Source organism: Dendrobates tinctorius, unplaced genomic scaffold (genome assembly GCF_039654945.1).
Source record: "Dendrobates tinctorius isolate UK_male_01 unplaced genomic scaffold, ASM3965494v1 ptg000107l, whole genome shotgun sequence".
In the NCBI taxonomy this organism is placed as follows: Eukaryota; Metazoa; Chordata; class Amphibia; order Anura; family Dendrobatidae; genus Dendrobates; species Dendrobates tinctorius.
In genome coordinates this window covers 43,230,074-43,253,096 of record NW_027361775.1, presented here as the reverse complement: position 1 = coordinate 43,253,096, position 23,023 = coordinate 43,230,074, and the positions used below count along the sequence as shown (strand labels likewise).

Below are 23,023 nucleotides of genomic sequence, written 5' to 3'. Positions count from 1 at the left end.
ATACCCGTACGGAAGTTAGGACCCTTCCACTCAGCACTGTGGTTCTGAACCCAGGGCCTCTTAAAGGGATCATTGGTATGGAAGGTAGGTCAATTCCAATCAGCACTCTGGTTCTGACCCCATGCCCCTCTTAAAGGGATCCCTGGTATGGAAGTGAGGGCAAATCCACTCTGCACTCTGATTCTGACCCCAGGCCCCTCTTAAAGGGATCCCCGGTATGGAAGTGAGGGCAAATCCACTCTGCGCTTTGGTACTGACCCCAGGCCTCTCTTAAAGGGATCTCTGGTATGGAAGTTAGGGTAAATCCCTCAGCGCTCTGATTCTCACCCAAGGCTTCTATTAAAGGGATCATTGGTATGGAAGTCAGGGCAAATCCACTCAGCGCTCTGGTTTTGACCCCAGGCTTACAGAATGATGTGGGATATTAGGGTTAGTAGTTCGGTAGCTCTGGCTGACGAGATGTGGGATATTAGGGGGAGTATTCCAGTGGCTCTGGCTGATGGGATGATGTGGGATATTGGGGGTAGTAGTCCGGTGGCTCTGGCTGATGGGATGATGTGGGATATTAGGGGGAGTAGTCCAGCGGCTGTGATGGGATGTTGTGGGATATTAGAGGTAGTTGTCCGGTGGCTATGGCTGACAGGATGAAGTGGGATATTAGAGGTAGTAGTCCAGTGGCTTTGACAGGATGATGTGGGATATTAGTAGTCTGGTGGCTCTGGCTGACGGGATGATGTGGGATATTAGGGGTAGTAGTCCGGCGGCTGTGACGGGATGATGTGGGATATTAGTGGTAGTTGTCCGGTGGCTATGGCTGACGGGATGAAGTGGGATATTAGGGGTAATAGTCTGGTGGCTTTGACGGGATGATGTGGGATAATAGTAGTCCGGTAGCTCTGGCTGACGGGACAATGTGGGATATTAGGGGTAGTAGTCCGGCAGCTCTGGCTGACGGGATTGAGTGGGATATTATAGTGAATGTGGTTATGCGGAGTGGGCGGGACTATACACTCAGCTTTATATATATATATATATATATATATATTCATTATAATTTGTTATAAATAACCGTTAGGGCAACGCCGGGCTCTTCATCTAGTAAATAATAATAACAATAACACACATGACCAACAGTAAATATAGATAGTTATATTGATTAAGAATATATTTATTAAAGCATTAATTGAGCCGAGATATATAAAAGACTAATATTAAAAATACACTAAACATGACATTAGATGTAGTGGTGAAGGGCTTTTCTATGGCAACATACACACCCTTCAATGGTCCCCAACATTAAAATTCAGCTAGTCATCCCTGATTTAATCTTTTAAATGGTACAACAGCACAGAACAATGGAAAAAGTTGTGTGAAGCCTCAGGGTGCTAGACTGATGTCATCCATACATTAACACCTAACATGATATTATGGCTTACTTCTATGTATACGGCAAAGAAGTATCTGTGAGACACTTGACACTTTAACAATATCAGCTTTACTTAAAACCCAACGCTGCCTCTCGCGAGTGAATAGCCAAGTTTGTTACGGTTCCCGATGAAGGACATGAATCCAACGTATGTCTCAATTAGAAGTGGTTGATTTAGGATCAAGGCTCCATTTGCTCGCCCTGGCACAGGGTTAGTCTTGTGTGATTCTTGGACGGCTTTTACCAATTGATCATTAAAGACTGAAATCTGTAGACATAGAAGATAGAAGACGGTGAATGAATGGTAGACGTTCAGACTGATACAAATTATGCTTCCACATATAAAAATGTGTACCAGGCCAGTTACAACGAGTGGCTAATGTTTTCATGTGTTAATCTATATAGTTTTCATACACAGAGGAGTCACCATTTGTTTTGCCCCCTTTATGTCCAAGCCAATTTCCATTATTGCATTTGTTTTTTTATCCTCTCCTTTTTCCAAGAGTGACAACTATTTACTTCTGAGGACATAGCCGTATGAGGGCTTGTTTTTCTGGGCCGAGTTTTGAATGACACTATTCATTTTCCTATATATATTACTGAAAAATTAGAAAAAAAAAATCTAAGTAGGGTGATGTTTTTTTTTTTTACATTTTAATGGTTAGAAAAAAGTTCAAAAATGTAAAACTGTAAAAAAAAAATAATAATTTGGTTAAATGCCAGCTTTTTGTCAGGCTAAAGAATCATAGAACTTTCAGCAATCACAAAGAAAAATAATTTCAGACTTTTCCCACTTTTAATATCACCTATAAACTGTACAATTCAACTGTAAACAAAATGAAATCTTTTTGGGTGGAAAAAGAAATAACTAAAATAATGTGGTTGCATAAATATAAACTAATACCTGTTAAAGTAACCTTGTAAGTTATTATATCATTCAGTCTTTTTAGGTAGGAGTCTATCAGCATGGCAAATCTAAAATTAACCATCTGTACCCACTCTCCCTTGCAGAAGCGCTCTAAATCTGAAGAAGTGTGGCAAAAACGCGCGTCGGGGGGGAAGGACACGGCGCTTACTCCACACATTCAGTGAGTATAACTTTAGAATTAGCATATCTTTTTGATTGAGTCATTAGTCTGGTCTAACCTTGTAGATAGCCTAATGAGGGTCATATGAATGTGGCATTCTTTATTCATTGGACATTATCCTGATTATTTATTAGTTTGTATGACACAGTAATTGTATGACTTTACCTCAGCACAGGCACTTTATAATTATGGGCCATGACAATTGAGAGCATTCATTTATGTCAGGTAGAATTTTATTGGCACAAATAAATGGGATAACATTAAGAAATAATGATATGATGGAATGTGTTAAAAGGAGATAGTAGCCATTTTTGTTCCTCACATTTGATGTCACTTGGTTTTATTAATACAGTTTTGTTTGTAAATTGTGTATTCAATAAATTAATATTATCTTTGGAATTTAATCTGTTGAATTGTGCTTTTTCTGTTCACCTCACAGATGGTGTGATTTAAGTGTGACAGACGGGTAAATGAAAGATTGTGAGATCTGTGGTTAATCAGTAGTGTTCAAAGCTATGTCACCTTCTGAGTCTTTGCCATGGACTTACTAGTAGGTCTTACGCTGGGATGAGGTTAATACTAAAGTTGAAAAAAATAGAGTTTAGTATAGCAGCAGGGTTGGTAGTCCATGGTGGCCAGACCAGAGGCCTGAGAATCGCCTCCTCACAGGGCTCTTATGCTCTTATGCTGGCAGGTAGGAAGAGAATGGCTGGGCTAAGAACGTGGCCGATGGGCCCGGGTCATACAAATCTTTTTGCTCAAGGCTAGTTAAAGAGTTTTTCCCACAATGGCGATATATTGTTTTACAAAACACAGCTTCTGAATGACCATTGGTAATATTCTTTTTTTTCTAGTACCTTTGTGTCATCTTCTTTTTCCCCTTTGTCTCCTTGGTGCATCCAACATCAGAAAGCTGAATGGACATTTCTATTATTTGCTAAAAGTACATTCCCAGCAAGTTGCCTGCTCCTACTCTTCTGTGCGTTTTCTGGTAAAGTTAGATCTCAACATGGCCATTTTTTCATTTTATGGATGAAGTGACAATTGCCAATTTTGAATGTAGTGACTGTGACCAATGTTCAAAGCCACTTAAAACTCCATATTTCATTGGTGGCTTTTGGTGACCTTTAGAGCATGATCATGCTCTATGTATATGCATAGCATAGCAGTGCTGATCATAAATAGAGCTGTGCTATAACATGGATGGGAGGGAAATGAGAATGCCGTGAGACTGTGGCTATGTTTTATTAGACCGTTGTTCATGCATGTGTTTCTCCTGAACTAGACAAGGTCATAAGTTGCAAGTGCAACTGGCGTTAGTGGGATCTTCAGAGAAGAGCATAAGTAAGCAGTGCTACAACCAGGCTGTCAGATGCTTTATCACACATGATTTTCAGTGCATCCATGCTCAGCTGACAGCGTTATAACTACTGGAGAATGGATCCAGTGGCAGCAGTGGGTAAAGAATGATCTAGGGGACTTGGGGGTCATAGTTGCGCATCAGTACATATTTAAATATAGGCTGTACTGACACACATGATAAATTCTGTAAATACAGGAAGCTGAGACAAACGTATGATGTGGAGAATAACCCTCTTAATACATATTTTTTGCACTTGCCTTGAAGTTTCAAAGTTTTTTCTTGTACTTTCTGCTGGTAAAGCACACACTGCCCTCTAGTGGAAATGTTAGAGTACATTTTTTCTTACCAATCAGAGTATATAAAGATTACTAAACTACCTTGAATTTGATTCAAAAACTGAAATAATTGGGATCCCTGCTGCAGTCTGACCCTGAAGAGACCTGATTAAAACATGTGTTTGCTTCTATTTGCAAATGCTCTGGAGTTCATGTTTCAGGAAAAATGTCATCCTCCTACAGAGTACAGTGGGTGCACACTCCAAACAGAGTTTTCCAGCCCACATAACTGAATTCCACCCGGCACCTGTCATATGAGCAGTGCTGCTGTATACCAAATATGTGACTTCAATGGAAGAAACTTAGATGGACGTCACTTTCACCTACTCAGCAACTTAAAAGATTTACTGTTCTGGAGAGCGACGTCCTAATACTTCCGTCTGGGGGATACCTGACATGACGGATTTTCTTAGCATGTACATATGAAGCAACACTCTATATTGGCTGACCAAACATATAAGGGGTATTCAGCAGTGGCAGAGTGTAATAATGGCGGCCTCATGATTTACAAACGCGGCTGCTACATATGATACCGGTATATACATTTACCTGGCTGATTGCAGAGAACTTTTCAGAAAAGGTACTTAGCGGGTGATCGATGAAGGTGGTGTACGGAAGATCGCTAGACAAGGGGTTCCAGCGGGAAACAAAGGAGGCCTCGCGCAATTTATCCCAGTGAATACGCAGTCCTTCTCCATCTCTCCTGAAAAGATGAAATCGCAGGTCTTTACGTGTGTATCAAACGTGCCCTTGAGAAATCATCCTCAGAAATGATGGTGCAATACCCAGTGACACATATGGAATGCAAATAATTTCACAATATGTAAAACATTGCTTAAAAAGCCTAATCGTTTCTGATAAGGATGTTGTCAAAAGAGGATCAGCTTAAGGCCGGGGTCACACTTGCGAGTGTGATGCGAGGAACTTGCATCAATACCCGGCACAGCCGCCGACACTTGGGACCCGAGTGTGTGGCTGCATGTGATTTCTATGCAGCCGCACACTCCGGTCCCGAGTACCGGCGGCAGTGCCGGTTATTGATGTAAGAGACTCGCGTGAGTTTCTCACTCACAATCGCAAGTGTGACCCCGGCCTAACAAAACCCCTATGTCACCAAATCATACTGTCTAAAGCCGTAGCAGAGCTAGATTTGCCACAATCATCAATTTCTGAAGCTATTAAATTCTCTGCGCTCATCTGAAAATGTTCTACAGAAAATATGCTTTATATAAATTGACTTTAATAATTAGTTTGCTCAAATCTGAGTTGGATTTCCATTCCGCTAACACTGCTGGACAAAACAGGGCAGCATGCGGCATTTTTTGACAGGTTTGGTTTTCTTATATTGCAGCTATAAAAGACAATGATTGCACAAGTCTCACTGGTAGTTTACTACAATGTATCAGTCTAACACATGTACACACTGCGGCTTTTATCAGCAGACAAAAACCATCTGTTTTTCAAGCAGAAGATGCTTTTAATGTATCTCTCCTTTCCCTGGAGTTTTGTAAACCTGAAGCGCCTTTTGCTGGAGTTTTTCTTTTCTCATTTCCTGAGTGTCTGGTTTTTAGCACATTTTTCCAGGATTATCCTGATTTTTTTTTATATAAAGAAATAAAGAAAACATTAACTTTTTTTTTCGCAGTGAAAAGGCTGAAAAAAATCTTGGAGTTATTTTTTCAGCTTTCCCATTTGACATGTATTGTCAAGTATTGAGCTTCTTACTAGTGGAGAATGCATGAAGAATCGTCAGCTCACTTCTTTTAACCGTGTTAGTTGAAGCTTGAATGTATGAACAGCATGTCGTTTATGCATAGAAAAAAATCTGTACATTTTATGAGTGTTTTCCACAGGTGTATACAGTAGAAAAAGAGGCTGCATTACACTGTTTAGCTTAAGAGCATTGAAGTAATTTTTCACTGTTACACTGATTTGAAAAAACAAAACAAAAAAACAATAAGGAAAAACCTTTCGAAAGGGAATCTGTCATCAAGGTTTCATCTACCCAGCTATTTATATGTACATGTTTTCTTTTAAAGCCAAGTCCAGCAATACCTTTACTTGGCCAGTCCATTCCTCCGTTACTGAGACATCAGTTTGAATTGATATGCAAATGAGACTAAAGAACTATTTGTAGAGCCCTTGGCACTCCAGCTCTATTCCTCTCCTAGCGCCGCCCCTTCCTGCATGACTGACAGCTTACATAATTTGTGACTTCAGGCAAAGGAGTCGTCAGCCAAACAGGAGGAGGCAAGGAATAGAGCTGGAGTGACAGAGGCTTCTGATCTACAGCCTCATTTACATGTCCATGCCAATGATGATTTCTTAGTAATAGAGAAAGGGAAAGGCTATGTAAAGGTATTTCTGGACTTGTCTATGAAAGAGCTATATACACATATAAATAGTTTGTGGGGTGAAACTACTCACAGGTTCCCTTTAAAGGGTATACACTCCAAAAAAGTAGCTCTACAAAACCCAAGGTAGCCAAGTAATAAGCTTTTTCATGTTTATGACTAACTTAGAGGGCTCTAGAATGGTATTGCACATACGTTGTGTACGATTGCCCCCTCCTAATAGTTTAGTAAAGGCACATACACTTTACTCTTTGCAACCAACACCTAATCAGTACAATTTGAGGTGAGTGGCGGTACACTGCTAATCATGATATTGCGGTCACAACCACCCAATGTGTTACCACTGTGAATTCTGCTGCTTCAGTGCAAAAAATATCACGTTCTTCCCTTACCTGAGGACACATGATACTATCTATCAGGATATTTAGGGTACATTAGTTAGAATAAAATAATAGATATTGTATGAGATCCGAAACCTAATAATTTTGGTGTGTAATCCGCTTTAACAGATTAGATATCTTGCTGGAAAAAAAACGATGAATTGTAATGCATGCCATTCCCTCTCCATAACACAACAGTTTTATTTCAACATCACTATGTTTTCTTTGCATCTGGTAACAAAACCCCAGCTTAGTGAAAACGCGGTATGTGCGGTTAATGGAAACTCTTGGCAGCAGTCCATTAAAACAATACACACAATGGGGAGTCAGCAGCTTTGTGTGCGAGTACGCTATTGTACAAATTTACTTACCGCCACACTCTTCAGTGTTTGACCATCTGTCCTGAAGTGCAGGCATGTGTTAAGTTACAAAGCTTTCCATTACCAGTAATGTTGAAGAAATGTTTCTGGTAAGGACCAGATTATCAAGCTTCATCATAAACCACTCGAAAAATGGAATTTCTCCATCTTGGAATGTTACGGGGCTTTTTGCCGCAAAACATTAATTTTCATAAAAGTAAAAACTTTAATATCCTGCAGCGCCACTGACTGTTACCCTGAAATCAATGTCATGAAATGCAATGGCAGATCAACGTTTATAAAGCAACATTAGTCCAGGAATAAAGGTTTTTCAAATTATTGTAAAAATTTCCCAAATTTCCCATCATCTCAAAAATTGTAATAAATTAATTAAAGAAGCAGCAATAACTTATTTCATCCCAACGTTCTGGAGCCGTGTCCACGGTTTTCTGTAGATTTCTTGTGATCGCAACAGCAAAATTACCAGCCCTAAGCATCATGTGCTGTACTAAGCCTGTTATTGGCGGCACCACATGGAGTGTGTAAGATGCCACTGATGCAGCCAGGTAAACCGAGACCACTGGTGGAGGACTGGAGATGTATGGTGCTTAAACAATGGGGGATGAAATGTAAAGGGCGACTTCTTTTAAAATTTCCGATTCCGAGTTTGAGCAGATTTTAGCAAATCTTTTACGAAAACCCCTTTAATCAGGTAATATGGCACCATATATCAGACAGAAATAGCGGAGAATTTGTCATGTAGCCGATTTTGTTACACATCATAGTTATAGGTTGAATCATTGTGAATGAAACTTCTACTGGAATGAATATAGGAAATCTGACAGAAGATTTGGCCACTGAAATAGGCCACAGGCAGACGTGCGTAGGAAAACTCATACGACTTTCATCCATAAGACTCGGACGGTTTTCATATGTGCCAGTTTTTTTTTATATTTGATGAAAAAGAGAATGGACAGCACCTCCAAAAATCATACATTGATACATTGATCTAATTCCATGAGGTTCTTAGTTTAACATTCTGATCAGACTGCATGAAGCCCACTGCCAGGTCACTGCAAACCACGTAATGGGTCCCCATCGCCCGAATGGAGCGTGGCAGTGGGCTTCATACAGTCTGATCAGAATGTTAAACTAAGAACCTAAAGTTTAGTTATATATATTTTTGCCTAGCGACATCAAACTGAACATGAGGTTCTTTTGTATGAAGCCCACTGCCACGTCACGGCAAACCTCGTAGTGGGTCCCTATCACTCTAACAGAGCGTGGCATTCTTTTTTTCAGCATAAGTTTTTTTAGATTTGTGTGCTTTTTTGCTCATCCATAGACTCAAGTGGGTGAGTCTCATCCAAGACTGGGAAGAGACTAGTGCTTGCTACAATTTTTTTCACAGAGACAACATGTGAAATAACTGTCCTCTATAGAGCCCTACTAAGTTACAGTGTGCTGCCCAATTTTCACTCGGACAGAACCCATCCGTATAGAACGCTTGTCTGAACGAGCCCTTAGGATGATGCAATAGGTTTACTTGCTTTCCTGAAAGGAACCCACAGATAATACATTGAGATATCACAAGGAATTGTCACGAATGACAGACTTAGCTGTAGGAAAAGATGTAAAGTCTGGCTTCAGACTTCACAGCCTGATGCTGGGTGCACAGAATGTAGCTGAGCAGCAGCCTGGGATTTCTACAAGGAGAGCCGTGGGATGAGATGGAGGTACTGGAAGAAGAGCTGACATGCCCTATCTGCTGCAGCCTTTATGATGATCCTCGGGTTTTACATTGTGCACATAGCTTCTGTAAAAAATGCCAAGAAGGTATGCTTGAGGGAAGTTCCAGGCAAATATGGAGACCAACATTCCAATGACCAACGTGCCGAAAAGAAATCTCCACAATGGATGTGAATAGTCCTCAAGTGAATTACTTATTGAAAGGAATAGTGGAGAAGTACAAAAAGATATCTCCAAAGACACTGGTGTGTAAGATCCACACTGGACAATCTCTCAACATCTTCTGCTCTACAGACCTGAAGCTGATCTGTGGGTTTTGTGCCACTACTGGCAATCACAAAGACCATGTCTTCTCCATTGATGAGGCCTATAAGCAGGAAAAAAGTTTGTTTGACTTTTTTTTTCAGAGTTTTGAGGAAATTCAATGTAAAGATGTGACTGCTCGCCTGGAAACCCTAGAGACTAACAAGAGGAATACTCTTCATTTGCTGACCACAGACTTAGACAGAGTAAAGGATTATTTTAAAAAGTTGCAGGAATTACTAGAGACCATGAGGCTTGAGGTCCTGCAGGCTTATGACCCTGAAATCAATAAGTTCAACACCATTATTAGTGAGCAGAAAAGAGCTTGTGTCATTGCCAAAAATGTTAAGGATATTTGTGATCCACTTTTATTCCTCCAGCAGATAGAAGAATTTAGAGAAAAAGTTGACTATCTTAAGGTTCCTTTACCTTCAGCCTCTGATGTGACTGTCTTGTCTTGCATGAAAAATTTTGATACTCATATGTGGGATAACATAAAACTAGGAGATGTGGATATGCTGTGTTTGCCACAGGAAGCACCCGCAAAAAAGGAAAAACAGAAAAAGGTATAATTCACCAGGGAATCACAGTTATTACCAGAATCACTTCCGATGAAAGCAGGAGGGTTTGTACAAGAAAGATGGAAGGAGACATTTTCAAGATGACTAACCTACATTTCCATACACTGAATCCTGAAAGAGGGCTTTCCCAGTTTTACATTAGCAAGCTTAATGTAACGTGGACCCGTCCTGTGTGACGCGACCAGCAGGCCGGTAACTAGAACAACAGGACGCGGCACGTGATACTGTCCTGTGTGACACTGCTCGCAGGCCGGTAACTAAAACAACAAGACAAAGGGAAGGGAAACAGTTACAACGGTGGGCCCTGCGATAGGGAAAGGGGACGTGGAGACCTCCTGCACTCCCCTGAGTCAGTGTCCCTAACACTCCTAACGTTCCCTATGCCGGTTCCGCACCGGGTGCCGATCAGGAACCTGTCGCCCTAGCACACCCTACACCTACCCCTTGCTAGGGAGCTGGGTGGCGCAGGCGCTGGCCCCACCGCTGCACTAATACACACCAAGGAAAAACACAAACAGGAAAACACCACCTAGCTTTACTCTGTTGCACTTGCTCCTGGCAACAGAGTCCACCACCAGCATGCAGCTCTCCTCCTGAATCGCTGCCACCAAGCTCTGTCAGAGCAACAAGGAAATCCCCTGTGACTCCTTTCACACCAGGGCTAAGACAGTGCTGTAAGGAACGCTCCTCCACCAAGGATGGTTGAAATGAACACTGTCACCAACACTGATTGCAACACCTGTGACTCTTTTATAGCAGAGCCAGCAATCACACCTGCATTATAATCATGTGCACTTAACTAAAGAAACTAGAGTGCAATGACGCTCACCACCACCGGGGGCAAACTTAGAACAAACGACATCACAGTGCAATAATCCTAATGGCCACCGGGCCCAAAAACCAACCTTAAGCACAGATTAGGAAAAAAAAGGTTACCTGTGCTTCTTATCAGTCCTGATCCAGCATGGATCATGACACTTATTCACAGAGCAAATGCAAAATTTCTTTTCATAACCACTTTCAACATTTTTGCCTGTTGTCAGCAAAACGTGTGACTAAAACAAATCAAATGTTCCCTTCTATTTGCTGGAAACCCAGGCTGGACTGAAAATTGTAATATGTTTGGGTTGGGAAATGAGGTAGGGGAGTTATTAGGTGCTTAAAGACAACCTGTGAGCAGGATATTCGCCCACCCCACTGCACTTGTCACTGAAACTTCAAGGATAGATTTCTCAAAAATGCCCCAACAAAATACTACCACCAATGTGAATGTAGTAAGCATTAAAGGAGATTTATAATTGGGGTTCGATATCCTGCAGACAGGCCCTCTTTAAGTCACCTTCTCTACAGACATGCTGCTGTCAGTGAATGGAAACATTCTCGATTGCATCCAAAGGACAAAAATATTTTTGATCATGTACAACTCCTACAGCTCAGGACAAGGGAGGACTCCGATACCCTTATGGGTGTTCTCTACATATAGATGTAATAAAGCCAAGTGCTGCCACACATTTTGTCTCCCCTTCTAGTTGGCTACATAGATTTATACATTACAAAAATGACCAATTGATTTTAGTCTAAGGGGTAAGGTTGCTCCTTGTGGAGAGTGACTTACCAGCTCTGGCTTGTCAAGGTAAGGAGGCTTATTCGCCGTGCAATGCTCCTCTGGGAAAATAATATGCAAATTGCCTCTTCAGCCAAATCAGGATCTCAATTTGCATACCCGATGTTTCGGGCTATTGGCCTTCATCAGTGCAAAGTATGAGAACTGATTTGGCTTTTATCCCAAGTCATATTACAAGACTTGTTAAAGGGTTGATTGTGACTTGTAGGATCGCCATTACCAATATTACCAACAGGTGGTGCTATAGAGTTCAAGTCCTCTTCCTCTCTGAAGAGGCAATTTGCATATTATTTTCCCACAGGAGCATTGCACGGCGAATAAGCCTCTTTACCTTGACAAACCAGAGCTGATATGTCATTCTTCATAAGGAGAAATCTTACCCCTTAGACCTCAGTCCAATTGATTTTAATAAGTTCCTGAGTAATTTGCCCTACAGGGATGCGGAATGTGTAAAAAAAAGCCTTAAAAATGTCAAATGTTGTCAAGCACATACAAATAGTATTACAGATTCGTGTCACACAAATCAAAAATATGGTGCCCTGCTATGAGTCTTTACAAACCCTACAATTTAGAGGTTTATAAAGAGTATCTATGAGAAAAATATCATGCCATGCTCCATTGTACGCTGCTGTATTATACAGGCTTTCCTCCCTAGTATCCACAACAGGTTTGTACTTGGTAACAAATTCTGCACCAAATTGCCTCTAATGTCCCCAAATACAACATATCCTAAATGTTTCATGACTGGGTCCCCACTGATAAAGAGAACGGAGGCCCTTTGTCTCTTTGCACATGACTGCTGTTGCTACAATCACTGTCTTTGGGTTTGATAATATACTACATTGCTTGGCTAAATTGTCAGTGCCGTATACAAAGCAAGGAGTGCAGATGCGCACACATGGCTGCCGCTTCAAAAAGGGAGCACAGCACTTCAGTTCTTGTGAGTGTTGGGACCCCAGAGACCATACCCTTATTACTTTTCTATAAATAGGTGATAAATAGTAATTTTGAGCAGCCACTTTAAATCTCCCTGTAATTCTCAGCATACCTTTAAATTCAATGGTACAAACGGAGGTAACCGCAATTTAACTCCATGTGTACCCATATTCACGAGACAGTGCTGCCTAGTGATTGCTGGACGCATCTTGTAGAGATGATTATCGAAGGACATTGGGCAGAACTGTTTTGTATCATTTCCCCATATACAGCTCTGGCAAAAACTAAGACACCACCACATCAAAACCCTGTCATGGGCAGCCCATCCTCCAGACCTGAACCACATTGAAAACCTCTGGATTGTTATCAAGAGGATGATGGATACTAAGAAGCCATCAAACAAAGAAGAACTGCTTACATTTTTGTGCCAGAAGCAGTGTGAAAGACTGGTGGCAAGCATGCCAAAACACATAAAAGCTGTTTTTAAAAATCATAGTTATTCCACAAAATATTGATGTCTGAACTCTTCCTGAGTTAAAACATTAGTATTGTTGTTTCTAAATGATTAAGAACTTGTTTTTTTTCATTATTTGACCATTTCTCCTTTTCAGAAAAAAAATACAAAATTTATTGCTTGGAAATGTTAGAAGTTTATAGAATAAAAGAACAATTTACATTTTACTCAAAAATATACCTATAAAGAGAAAAATCAGACAAACTGAACATTTGGAAGTAGCCTCTTAATTTTTGCCTGCGCTGTATTCAATCCCCCTAATTTCCCATTTTTTTTTCTCCTATGTTTCCCCATTCTAACCGCATCTTTCCTTACTATAATATAAATACATAAAAAAAATTGAAAATAAATTCTTTTGACATCTTTCGTCAGTGTATTCTTTTAATACATCCCATGGTCTCTCATGTACAAGTAGTATAAATCAACTGCACAATTTAGTAAGAAAAACAACAACAAATGTGCAGCTGATTTTAGTTTTTTAAAGCATTCACCAGAAGCAATGAAAGAAAATCATAGCCAAAGGTAAAAAATTAAAAAATGAGCTAGATTTATGATAAAGGTGCTGGGTGTGTTCCTGAAGCTATGCAGGCAGATTGGGAGACGCCGGAATAAAGAGCTGTGCGGGGATCACCGGCATCTGTAACCCTGCCCAGCTGTAAAGAAATAAGGTATTCCTGCTCCACCTAAAGAAATGTGACTCCTTGTGTACATTAAAACACAAAGAAAGGAACCGAGCTGGCATCTCTGAGGGTATTAAAAGCTGTTTTGCTGACTGAATGACCTCAAAATGAAATATTTTCCATGACGAGAATAAAAGACGCTGGCACGGTGTCAGACACTAAGATTGCACAGTGTCTCGAGTCTATCCATGCCCTCAGGCTCTTACAAACCTTAAAGGCAGGTGCTCCTTTATCTGCTCTTTGCTCACCTGGCTGTTAACCAGCATGCTCCTAAGACCTCACCTCTTCTCCATTAACTGTTTGTTAGCTTTGGCCAGCAAGGAAGTGAGTTATTAAGTGGAGTGGGTAGCCAGAGGCTGGAATATTTGGCTCAACTATAAAGCCATGGTGCCAAGAAACTCTAACCTGGAGCTATAGGCTTATCTTCAGTTTTATCCCGTAAAGAAACAACTTCTCATACTCCGTAATAGCAACAAAAGTCCAACTATGTGCCATCCACCCGCCACCATAAACCTATAGAGATATCCTACTTATACACATGGCTGTTGAGTTGGAGTCGGAACCAGTTTTGTGTGGAGTCAGTAAAAATGACTAACAACATGGAAAAAAAAAAAAATTTCTGCTATTAATATTCCGTAATTAACTTTTTTTCATGTTTTATCAATAAATGGCCCCTATTTATAGTAAAAAAAAAACCTGACACATCCAGGGTGTTGTATAAGTGTCTGATGTTACTATTTTATTACAGAATATTTGTTAGCACCAATTATTGGCCATAATCCTCCTTATACAATGCTTTGCCAATGTAATAGATTACAGATCATAATTTTGTGACAACATGTTAAAGAGTTCTTCAGTTTGGAAAGTTCTTTCGTATACTCCATTAGGGAATCCTGAATTACAGGAATAGGTGGGATCCTCAGTACAGGTAAAAACAGAGAACGGTAACGAAAGGATGTCTCTTGCCTTGGAGAACCTGTCTTGTTCCTCATCATGCAGATGACCCAATGATTGGAATGGGCATCTTGCAAGACAGTGTTCACCAACTCCGGTCCTCGAGACACCAACAGGTCATGTTTTTAGGATTTCCTTAGTATTACACGGATGATGGAATGCTTTCCTGTGCAGGTGATGGAATTATCACCTGGCCAATACTAGCGAAATCTTGAAAACATGACCTATTGGTGGCTCTCAAGGACCAGAATCAGGGTCTACTGTTGTACGCATTGATCGGATGAACATACTGTATTAAAACGCAAGTAACCTAATACGTGCAGAAATGGTGCAGAAATTCTGCAACATCAAAAACTCACCAAAAGCTCATCGTGAGAACTTAGCCTCAGAGGGAAAGTATAATACAAACATGTGCCACACGTCTGCATTTTACACCCACTCCTGGTTTTGGCTTACAAATACTGATGTAAAAAGCTCACCAAATACTCAACGTGTGCAAGTGGCCTTACTTCTCAATCCTTCATCAGCACTCAGCAACGTGTGACGTTAGCCTTTAATTGTCTCAAAACACTGCAATACCTCCCTATGTAAAAACAAACACACTAGGTCCAGCGATCAGCAATGACTGACATCCCAGGGATTAAATGGACAGTGTCAGTGGTAACTGATCTCGGCAGTTGCTTTGCTTGGGTAAACCAGTGGCCTTTTACTTCTGGGGAAAAAGGAATGAATACCCTTTTTATTTTTTAATAAAGGAAAAATATATATCTTTGTACACTGTTTGCCGGTAGATAGAAAATAATCAAGTTTGAGAACCCTCAGTGGTTGATACCATTTAATAGCTAACTGAAATGATGGTAACAAATAGCAAGCTTTCCAGGTGAGCTAAATAGATGGTATCAACCACTAAGGACTCTCAATTTTTTATTATTTTTCTACTTTTTCATATTAAGTGCAGTTACAAACTACCTGTCATGCTTGAAAGATGTTTGTGACCGCCACCCAACAGGGTCAACAGATAATATAGATGTCTCCAATGAGTTGCTCAGAGAATGATATTTTCTGTAGACAACCTTCATGTTAGTTCCATAGGGACAGCTAAAAATCCCCAGGGCACAATATCCCTGTCAAACAGAAACATAGAGCTCCGATTTTGAAGGCAGTTGCTCTACGGAGCAGGTAGGCCCCCTGTATGATATACAGAAAAGGCATAAATTGCTACACTAATGGCATAACACTACCATTCATACTTTCTGGATTCTGACTGTGCTTTTTCAATGTAAGGTAAGGCATAAAACAGATTTAAACAACAGACCATGCACCACTGTACCTGTCTGTAGCCCTATAAATGATGCGGTGAAGACAAGGACACCCTGTTAGTACATCAGGTAGAGAACACAGCGTTTCCAGTTCTGCACTAACTGGGCAATGGCCCAAGTGTTAATCCTGCAGATAGGCTATCACTGTCAGGATGAATAATTCTTTTTAGGACATACCACAGGCTTGTAACACACTGCATTGCTAATCCCATAAATTAGACTCCAGTGCTTCCGCCAGGATTTTCATTATATGGTCTGTACGGTACAGAGAAGGGATAAAAAGCGACAGGAAGGTCAGTCCATTGTTGTTTTTGTGTAAGTGAAGTTGTACAATTCGTTGTAGTTTGCAGATCTACTTTAAGAATGTAAATGATGATAACCATAAGTGATTTGTAAAATATCTTCCGGCCGACAACAATCTTCTGTTTATTTTCTAGAGATCAGTATCATGCTACACAATAAGATGACATTATTCCTGAAGACTACTAAAAATTTAATGTCAATAAGAAAAGACTGAAACAATAACACTGAAGTATAAAAAAGGTTTCTCCTGGAAGCTATAGATCAGTCTTTCATTTATGTTCAAAGAGAATTTATCAGAAAATGAGATCAAAGCGAGCACAGTGAGAAAGTCTCACGGTGCAGCACTGAGCTCAGAGAGTTCACCTGGAGAAATGAGAAAATTCTTCCGGTGAACTGCGGTGAACTCACCTCTGCACCGTGAGACTTTTTCTCACTGTGCTCACAGTGATCTAATTTTCGGATAAATCATCAGAAATGATTTCACCCGATGTCACCACAGTTCAGGGGCCCGGCTGTGAATGCAGCCTCAGTGACTGGCGGTATCCTCGATGATGTCACCATTGCTCACTGATGCTGCGCTAGCAACAGCTCATTCCCCAGTGGTTCTCAGCCTGGATGGTCTCACCTTGGCACAGTCCAGTTTATTACTGGAGACAAGGGACTCAATGGAATGGGCGTTAGGGGAGTATAACTGTGTTTGTTATTTTTAAATTAATAAGGAAAAGTGTGGTTTGTTATATTTCAAATAAAGACTTTATTCTGGCTGTGTCTTTACCATATACTGTATATACTTGCTTATAAGCCTAGATTTTCAGCCCATTTTTTTGAGCTGAAAGTCCCCCTCTCGGCTTATACGCGAGTCATAAACAGAGGGGTCGGCGGGGGAGGGGGTGTCAGAAATAATACTTACTCCCTCCTGGCGTGGTCTCTGCAGCCCCCCTGCCTATTGTGTGGAGCATCTTATGGGGGCATATTCTGTGGAGCATCTAATGGAGGCATATTCTATGGAGTATCTTATGGGGGCATAATCTAAGGAGCATCTTATGGGGGCATATTCTATGGAGCATCTTATGGGGGCATAGTCTATGGAGCATCTTATGGGGCAGCATATTCTATGGAGCATCTTATGGGGCCATTATTAACCTTTATGGAGCATTATATGGGGTGTATTTTGTATGGAGCATCTTATGGGGCCATTATGAACTGTATGGAGCATTATATGGGGCTCCTGATTCAATATGGATATTCAAAAACATTTAACCTACTTATGTCTCAATTAACTTTACTTTTATTGGCATCTTTTTATTTTTGAAATTTACCAGTAGCTGTTGCATTTTCCACCCTAGGCTTATACACGAGTCAATAAGTTTTCCCAGTTTTTTGTGGCAAAATTAGGGGGGTCGGCTTATAAACGAGTATATACAGTAACTATTTGATTAGTAATGGATAGGTGTCTTATAATCGCCTCTCCATTACTAAGCTGTGGGCTTGATGTCACTGGACATCAACCCCACAAGTATGAACCCCAATTGCCATCGCCACAGAGGAAGTGGGAAGAGCCGGGCCAAGCGCCAGAATTGGCGCTTCTAATATATGTGCATTGTCTGGGCGGCTGCGGGCTGCTATTTTTGGACTGGGGGGAACAATATCCATGACCCCTTACCAGCCAGAAATACCAGCCCCCTTTTTTCTGCTTTTGCTTGGCTGGTTGTCAAAAATCAGGGGTCCCCACACCATTTTTTTTAATTATTTTTTTGAATTTAAAAAAACAGCATGGGGACCCCTCTATTCTTGATAACCAACCTTGCTAAAACTGACAGCTGAGGGTTGCAGCCCGCAGCTGTCAGTTTTGCCTGGCTGACTATCAAAAATACAGGGGACCCAACGCTGTTTTTTTTTTAATTACTTACTTAGAGTGCAGGCGCCGGTGGATGAATACTCCCATCAACCGCTCCTGCTCTCGATGTTATTAGCCGCAGTAGACATAGGCTGATGGGAAAAGTAGTTGCATCGGATGATGCCAGTGACCGGAGGTAAACTTTTTACCTCTGAACACATTTGCGGGCACAGTGTGGGAACAGTGTGGGACAGTGTGGGAACAGCGTCTGTCTAACCGGCAGTTATGGTTTAATCGCTGATCAGAGGCAGTGTGCATGACAGCACGAGAAACACACGATGCTCAGGGGCCGAACCTGAACTGTAACATGGACTTCAGAGTGTTAGAGTGCCTTTCTCGAACAGTAGGTGTTCGGTACTGGCGCCGAACTTTACTGTTCGGGTTCACCCATATCTAGTCAGGATCTCTTGTCCCATCATCCCTTCTTTTACACAGGCATGTGAGTATCACTAAACTGTATTCAAATGTTGAAGTTTTTTTGCAACTATACCAGCAAAAAAAAAAAAAAAAATAGCATTATTTTGCCACAATATTTTAAAATTACAGAATAATATGTTATTAATCTACCTCAATTATGACAAAAAATTATTTTGGATTTAATTGTATCAAATCCATATTATTACAACTCAATAACTTTTGTTTTTTTATCTAACCAGATTGTTTTTTACTTTTTCAGATGTCTTTTGCAGCAGATTTCATACTCTCTCACATAAAACAAATTTGGATTAATAACACGAGTGCCATTGGAGTTGCTACTTTACATTGCATCTAACATATAATCAATTCCATTATTGGGTTAAACCCATATTTGCTTGGATAATGACAGATGTTAAAGAGAGAGGCAAGCTTTTGAATTTAGCCAGGGTATGTAAATACTGTAGCTTCCATTATTATTATTTTTTCAGTTTATTTAAGTATTATAACAAAACCCCACAAAATTCCAAAGAAAAGGTGTCATAGCTGGGCCAGTCGTGACATGCTGTATTCGCAGCACACGCCTTTCTTCAGCGTGCGCCTCTTTTCTTAGTTGGAAAATGGTCATTAGCTAACATGACATGATTTCCTTTACTTGTCAGCAAGTGGAAAACCAACACAAAACTACAGTATGTTTTAGCTAAATAGACTTCTCACACTCACGGCTCATATTTGTCTTTCACATGAACTCCTCAATAAAAGGGCTCTGTAGTTTTACCAGCCCCCCATCCCCCACTCAACATCAGGGAAAGGCTATAGGCAGAATTTGTACCTCCAATGAATATCACTAATCCAGACCTTGCCATAATCAATCATGAACGAACAGAACGTCTCATTTTGTAGGTTCTGACCTTTTGTACATTACCAAATATTTAACACATAGTAACAACAGCAGTTAATGATGCACTGGCTGATAGGTACTGGTAATATGTCCCAAATCTTCTCAGCAAGACTTCACAACAAAGAAAACTGTCTTGCCATCCTTAAAAAATAAATGAAGCCCCCATAGGATAAAAAAAGACCTAATAATTACTGTTCGGTATAATTTACAGTCCTATAACGAGAAGGTCATGGTCATTTAGAAGATGCAGATGCATCCTACAACTTTTTGGTGCGATATCTTGTAGATGCCCTTATTTTACTGTGTTTGCACAGTGATAGTCTGATAATGGTAAAGCAGGGTCTATGTGCTCTAGAAGTTAAAGGGAATCTGTCAGCAGGATTGTGCACAATAACCTACAGACAGTGACAGGTCGACGCCGTTCTACTGATTAAAACACCTTGGTTGATGAAATCCGTCTTGTGGTTGTTGTTCCTGCCCTCTGTTTTACAAAATGAATATTATATATATATTGAAAAAAATAAAAAATCATCTACAGCTAGCAGATATCGTCTGCAGCGCTATCTTGGAGGAGGAATTTTCTTTTTCTCTAGCAAGATAGCTCCACAAGCGCCTGCGCAGTAGCAGCTATTGGATCGCCAATAGCAGCTACTGCGCAGGTGCCATTTTCAGACTGATTTTTTTTTTTATGAATTAGCATCACATGAAGAACCCCCCCACAGGCCCGCCTCGGAGTGCGAACATATCATTAACTCAAAACTGAAAATAAAGACTAAACAACAACCACAAGACAGATTTCATCAACCAAGGTATCATTTTAATTCAATATAACGGCGCCAACCTGACACTGTCTGTAGGTTACTGTGCACAATACTGTTCCCTTTAAAGGGATTCTGTCAACACAGAATGACTGTTCAAACCAAGTACAGGCACATCTTGTCGGAGCCAATCATTTATATGCACCTTACCACCTGCTTTTTCTCCTTCTATCTCCACCCATCACTTGCTCTATGAAGCCAGAGCTGCCAATCAAAGAAATCTTCATGCCGCAATGAGGCCATATTTTTATGTTTGGCTTTTTGTTGCCTCAAGCACTGTCAGTGAATGGATTATGGACATCCAGAAAGCCCTTTACATGCTAGACAGTTCCATTGCAGCCGTTAAACGACTGTCAATCACTACATAGATAAAAGTCAATTGGAAACCTTTTAAAGGCCTGCTTAGACAGGCGATTGCACTTGCATGAGAACACAATAATCAATAATACCATCATTTTACTGTCAATGTTTTTGGTATCACATGTTCTACTTACACAACACAATAATATGCTGCTGAAAACATTGATTTTAAGCAAGTTTAAAAAATGTTCACCTAATGAACAAGCGTTTTGCTAGTTTTTTTGGGTAACTGGTGGCCTGTTAAGACAAAGCCGATAATATGGAGACGATCATTCCAAGGAACATTTATTCCTGATTATTTCCCAGTGTAAACTGAACCAGAATTATGCATTGCAATGGCGGTGAACTGTCACTGGGACGATGGTTTGCGTATGGCACCGCACCTTTCAGGCTAGGGACCCACTGAGAGGGTCACCGTGACGTGGGCTTCATACAGTCTGATCAGAATGTTAAACTAAAAACCTACTGTCAGTTTGTACATTTTTGCCTAGTGGCATTAGATCAAAGTATGACTATTGGGATGTGGGTCCATGTCTTTTTCTACAGTTCTGCCACAATTATACAGTATTTAGCTTAATAAATAACAAATTATAGAAAATTAATACCTACTTTCTATGAACACTAGGAAAGTGGCATGTTGTGCAAAATATGGCAGCATACTATCCCAAGAAACACAGATTGATAGTAGAAGAATATTGCACAGTGTGTACATGGATACTTTCTTAGGCCTAGTACCGTTACTGGTGTACAGTACTGAAATTCATGTAAGTGTACTAATCTTTCCAAGTGTGTCGAAGTACAGACCTGTAATATGCCCTTGTACATAAGACGTAAGAGTATATTTACATGTACTATCATAGGTGTTTATTTTTTTCTTAAAGAGGTGGTACAGGCTGAAATGAGGAGTGTGATACGAACACTATCATGATTATGCTGTATTCCTCATGTGGGTGGGCGGTCACATGCCAACTAGTCTCATCTAGCTTCACTCAATAGAAGAGAATTGAAAGAAGCACAAGAATCTAGTTGGCATGTGACCGCAATGATACAGTAAATGTGATCACAGGGAATACAGGGAGATCATGAGAGTGTGCGCATTGCACACTAATGACTCAACAGTCTGTACTCACAAAGTGATTGCAGACTTTTCATTTCAGACTGGAGAACCCGTTTAAAGATGCAGTTTTATGCAATGTTGCTCATGAAAGTCAACAGAGAAAGACATGAACCAGGTGTACAAATAAATCCCCACTTCTTTCATTTGCATGGGTCTTCAGCCACATTGTGTGAACAGGATTTTTAACACTTCTTTTACGGTGTAATAGCAATAAAACAAAGATTGTAAACTGAAAGCGTACACGTAGGCTAAGTGCAAGTCTTCTATTTTGCTGTGGTTGTTCCATATAATGAGATTTTAGCATTTTTTAAGCCTAAATACTTATTAACATGGTGGAGTTATGCCTGGGTTTTCTATAGAACCATTGTAAAGCTGCCATAAATGCAAGTAAAAGCATAAAAACACACACAAAAATGTGGCAAAAACGTGTGGATTTTACTCAGCATTTTTCCTGCAAACACTCTGGTTTCTACAGCAGAAAAATCTGATGCAAATACTGTAAGGGCAGAGACACACTGGTGAATTTTTCATCCGAGAATTGGGTCGGAAAACTTGCCCTGGCCGGCACCTCTCCTGACCTGAACTTGACAGCTGCATAGTAATCCATCACGCTGTCAAGCTCAGGTCACGATAGGTGCCGGCCAGGGCATGTTTTACGATCCGATTCTCGGCCGAAAAATTCGCCAGTGTGTCTCTGTCCTAAGGGTAGGTGCACACATTCAATATTAGGGTATGTGCACATGTTGCGGATTGCTGTGTGGAATTTTCCACGCGGAATCTGCATTTTTTGGCAGAATACGCAGGTCATAATCCGCACGTTTTTCCTGCGGATTTCCTGCGGATTTCTTGCGGATTTGGCATGCGTTTTTACACCTGCAGATTCCTATAATGGAATAGGTGTAAAAACGCTGCGGAATCCGCACAAAGAATTGACATGCTGCGGAAAATAAACTGCTGCGTTTCCGTGCTGAGTTTTCCGCAGCATGTGCACAGCGGGTTTTTTTTCCCATAGATTAACATTGTAATGTAAATCACTAGCCAATCTACTGTGGATCCGCAACGTGTGCACATATCCTTAGGCAGCGCTTTGGGCGCAGCACATGTCCGCTGTGGCAAAAGCGCTGCCGGCTATGGAATGCAGGTGAATCCTGTGTTCATTGAACCATGCGGAATCATTGAATCCAATACATTGTACGGGTGACCTTTATCTTGCGGAGACTGAGTGTCTCCGTAAGATAAATAGACATA

General features: G+C 40.7%; 1 protein-coding gene and 1 pseudogene across 1 annotated transcript in view; one reads left to right on the top strand and one right to left on the bottom strand.

Moving 5' to 3' along the window:
• Nucleotides 1-1,134: 1,134 nt before the first annotated feature.
• TPRG1 (tumor protein p63 regulated 1) overlaps nucleotides 1,135-23,023 on the bottom strand; it is a 140,563-nt gene continuing 118,674 nt past the window's right edge. Inside the window, exons 5-6 of the mRNA XM_073589412.1 lie at nucleotides 4,762-4,915; nucleotides 1,135-1,694 (exon numbers count right to left, since the gene is read on the bottom strand). Of these exons, the coding sequence (XP_073445513.1) occupies nucleotides 1,500-1,694; nucleotides 4,762-4,915 (349 nt within the window). The 3' untranslated portion in view covers nucleotides 1,135-1,499. The remainder of the gene's footprint in view (nucleotides 1,695-4,761; nucleotides 4,916-23,023) is intronic.
• Nucleotides 8,995-9,929, top strand: LOC141100731 (tripartite motif containing 13-like; annotated as a pseudogene).